The sequence below is a fragment of the Limulus polyphemus genome, unplaced genomic scaffold, assembly GCF_000517525.1.
Source record: "Limulus polyphemus unplaced genomic scaffold, Limulus_polyphemus-2.1.2 Scaffold3822, whole genome shotgun sequence".
NCBI classification, from domain to species: Eukaryota; Metazoa; Arthropoda; class Merostomata; order Xiphosura; family Limulidae; genus Limulus; species Limulus polyphemus.
This window is the reverse complement of record NW_013669432.1, coordinates 13,172-17,855: the sequence shown is the minus strand read 5'-3', so window position 1 is coordinate 17,855 and position 4,684 is coordinate 13,172. Positions and strand designations below refer to the sequence as shown.

At 36.4% G+C, this 4,684-nt stretch overlaps 1 protein-coding gene across 1 annotated transcript in view; it reads left to right on the top strand.

Moving 5' to 3' along the window:
* Positions 1 to 2,347: 2,347 nt before the first annotated feature.
* LOC111088463 overlaps positions 2,348 to 4,684 on the top strand; it is a 15,385-nt gene continuing 13,048 nt past the window's right edge. The window contains exon 1 of the mRNA XM_022398673.1: positions 2,348 to 3,363. Within this exon, the coding sequence (XP_022254381.1) occupies positions 2,898 to 3,363 (466 nt within the window). The 5' untranslated portion in view covers positions 2,348 to 2,897. The remainder of the gene's footprint in view (positions 3,364 to 4,684) is intronic.

The window sequence follows — 4,684 nt, the reverse complement described above, 5'->3', positions numbered from 1 at the left end:
TCTAATGGTTATGTAACTCTTCGTTTAACTGGCAACAACAACAACAATGTATCTAGTGGTTATGTAACTCTTCGTTTAACTGGCAACAACAACAACAATGTATCTAGTGGTTATGTAGCTTCGTTTAACTGGAAACAACAACAATGTATCTAGTTGTTATGTAACTCTTCGTTCAACTGGCAACAATAATGTATCTAGTGGTTATGTAACTCTTCGTTTAACTGGAAACAACAACAATGTATCTAGTGGTTATGTAACTTCGTTTAACTGACAACAACAACAATGTATCTAGTGGTTATGTAATTCTTCGTTTAACTGGCAACAACAACAATGTATCTAGTGGTTAAGTAACTCTTCGTTCAACTTGCAACAACAATGTATCTAGTGGTTATGTAACTTCGTTTAACTGGAAACAACAACAATGTATCTAGTGGTTATGTAGCTTCGTTTAACTGGAAACAACAACAATGTATCTAGTGGTTATGTAACTCTTCGTTTAACTGGCAACAATAACAATGTATCTAGTGGTTATGTAACTCTTCGTTTAACTGGCAACAACAACAATATATCTAGTGGTTATGTAACTTCGTTTAACTGACAACAACAACAATGTATCTAGTGGTTAGGTGGATCTACCTTGAACTAAGTCACAGATAACAAAAGTCAGTAGATCTACTTTGCACTAAGTCACAGATAACAATAGTTAGTACATCTACTTTGAACTAAGTCACAGATAACAATAGTTAGTACATCTACTTTGAACCAAGTCACAGATAACAATAGTTAGTACATCTACTTTGAACCAGGTCACAGATATCAATAGTCAGTAGATCTACCTTGAACCAAGTCACAGATAACAATAGTCAGTAGATCTGCTTTGAACTAAGTCACAGATAACAATAGTTAGTACATCTACTTTGAACCAGGTCACAGATATCAATAGTCAGTAGATTTACTCTTGTACTAGGTCACACATAAGAATATACAATAGATATACCCTTGTAATAAGTCACAAATAACAATACTCAGTAGAACTACCCTTGAACTAGGTCACACACAACAGCATTCAATAGATTTTTCTAGTACCAAATCACAGATAACAATAATCAATACATATACACATATACTAAGTCACACACAGTAACATCCAATAGATTTTATTAGTATTAAATCACAGATAACAATATTCAATAGGTCTATCCTTGTACTACGTCACACACAACAATATTCAATAGGTCTATCCTTGTACTACGTCACACACAACAATATTCAACAGATCCATCCTTGTACTAAGTCACACACAACAATATTCAACAGGTCTATCCTTGTACTACGTCACACACAACAATATTCAATAGGTCTATCCTTGTACTACGTCACACACACAACAATATTCAATAGTTCTATCCTTGTACTAAGTTACACACACAACAATATTCAATAGGTCTATCCTTGTACTAAGTCACACACAACAATATTCAATAGGTCTATCCTTGTACTAAGTCACACACAACAATATTCAATAGGTCTATCCTTGTACTAAGGCACACACAACAATATTCAATAGGTCTATCCTTGTACTAAGTCACACACAACAATATTCAATAGATCCATCCTTGTACTAAGTCACACACACAACAATATTCAATAGTTCTATCCTTGTACTACGTCACACACACAACAATATTCAATAGATCCATCCTTGTACTACGTCACACACACAACAATATTCAATAGATCCATCCTTGTACTAAGTCACACACAACAATATTCAATAGATCCATCCTTGTACTACGTCACACACAAAAATATTCAATAGATCCATCCTTGTACTAAGTCACACACAACAATATTCAATAGGTCTATCCTTGTACTAAGTCACACACAACAATATTCAATAGGTCTATCCTTGTACTAAGTCACACACAACAATATTCAATAAGTCTATCCTTGTACTAAGTCACACACAACAATATTCAATAGGTCTATCCTTGTACTACGTCACACACACAACAATATTCAATAGGTCTATCCTTGTACTAAGTCACACACAACAATATTCAATAGATCCATCCTTGTACTAAGTCACACACAACAATATTCAATAGGTCTATCCTTGTACTAAGTCACACACAACAATATTCAATAGATCCATCCTTGTACTTGATCACACATAACAATACTCAGTAAACCTGCTCTTTTCATGAAAATGTGTTCTTGGTGCAAGAATCACGTGACACAAGTCACTCAAGAGCTGTAGTTGTACAAAACAAAACCAAAACCAACCCCCCTCTAAGGTGGTAAATTATAATCTCGGTATTTTGTTGCTCATCTTCGGAGAAGTGTCTCTATTAGTCAATATGACAGCATCAAGCAACTTCTGAGAGGCGTCTCTATCCGTTAAAATGACAGCATCAAGCATTAGATAAGTCTTTATTTTTTTTTTTCAAATTAATGTTTTTATTACTCAAACTTATTACGAATGTTGTATTCACTTCAAATAGGCTAGGTTTTAGACCCACCAAAATGAACGTAGTGTAGCCTCGTAACCAGGTACTTTCACGGCTCGAGCGTTAGCGTTACTAGCCATTTAAACGTCGCGTGCACACGAGCTGCGCGCAGGGTTGTTACTCAGTGCTTCCTGCTGGCTGGCAATTCGAGAGGCACGAGTTTGATCACGCTAAGGAATTGAAACCGTGCGGTTAGATCCGACCACAGAAAACTTTCGAAACACGTCATGCAGTAGTTACTAAAAATCTTTGTTTTAAAGACTGTTAGAGGATACGTTTTCGTGAGGATTTCGCAGTTTGCTGTATATGATCTAGTGTTAGTCAATGATCTCTACGTCCTGATAGGAAATTTAAAACAACAGGAGCTTCTATATTTTAGGGTTCCGTATGGACTGGCTCCGACTATTTATAAAGAGAGAAATACCTATTCTACCTCCAAAGATCCCCGAGCGTCAGCAGGCTGGCAACAAGAATTTGGAACAAACGGAGATGGAAAACAGCAACAAACAACAAGAGTCTTGTTTCTCATTTACTTGCATCTTCTGTTGGACCACAGTAGTGATCACTGCCGCGGCAACAGCATGTCTTTCCGTCGCCCTGCTCACAAATCACTGGGAGGCCGTCATTTTCAGGCGGAACCAGGTACACAACGTCGCCAATAACAGCCAGCACAGGGTGATGTGGGTGAGTAACCAGGTGGCCCGTGTTAAGGCTGCATACTACAACGTCCCTCGAGATGTGGAGAAGATCGCCACCTACTACAATCAACAGAAATGGAACGGCAGTTCTGAGGGTTTCGTCTACCTCGTTCCTCTACATGGGGGAGTATACTCAATCTGCACTGACTTATCAGGTAGAGTTAAATATTTCAACTTTCAAAGTGCTAGCTCAAACAATACAAATACGTAGACAATAACGTTTAGAAACTCAATGTTTGTTAACGTCATTATTTGTTGTTTGACAAACATGCTATTGAATATAAATCACTTAAAGTCACTGCGATTATCTACAGGCTGTCCACTCTGGATGTGCGATAGTTATATCAATACAGTAGCATTCAGTTTCTACTTAGGAGAATCTTAACTACAGCTGCTGTACCTAACTGGTGTCAATACAATAGTGTTAAGGTTACATTTTATAGGTATATTAACTACAGATGTTTATATTCTGTACCTAACTGGTGTCAATACAATAGTGTTAAGTTTTCATTTTATAGGTATATTAACTACAGCTGTTTATATTCTGTACCTATCTGGTGTCAATACAATAGTGTTAAGTTTCCATTTTATAGGTATCTTAGCTACAGTTGTTTATATTCTGTACCTAACTGATGTCAAAACAATAGTGTTAAGCTTCTACTGATGGTTAAATAACAAGAAATTCGACAACGAACTTCAAATATTTTCTTGAGGTCAGAGATCATCTCGTTAGTTCTGTAAGCTCTTGATTTGATTCGTTTATGGTTAGTTGAACATAAACTGTGTTTGTTTCAATTCGGACAAAGCTACTCGAGAGATATCTCCGCTATCCGTCCCTAATTTTGAAGCGATAGAAAGAGAGAAGGTATCTAGTCAACACCACCCACCGCCAACTCTTGGACTACTCTTTTCCAGACTAATAGAGAGATTTACCGACACAATATATCTCTCAAGGGTGAAAGGTCGAGATGTTCGGCAACGGGTTTTTATCTCGCGATGCACAGATTGCGAATAGAGAGCGCGCTCTAACCAACACGTCATGCAAGGTCATAGACAAATTTCGTAAACACTATATCTTTAACTAATCTGATATACTGAACCTATAAACTTTTGTGAGTAAATTATAACTCACGCGAATAACATTTTAAAAAATCAAGAATTATATTCACGGTAGAATAAAAACGAATGACAAATTCTGCTACAATGAAACTTATAGCGGCTTAAAATAAAAATATTAGAAAAATGAAAAGCTAATAAAAAGTATGTGAAAATGAAACCTTTAATCTAAAAAAAGGCAGTTTCTTTCGTCGCTTTATTTTTCTGCGTTCTTGTAAGTTATAAATATACCAGTCCTAAGATGGTCATCCAAAACCGAGAATGCTTCTCAGACAAATAGACCAGTCCTAAGATGATCATCCAAAAACGAGAATGCTTCTTAGACAAATAGACCAGTCCTAAGATGGTCATCCAAAAATG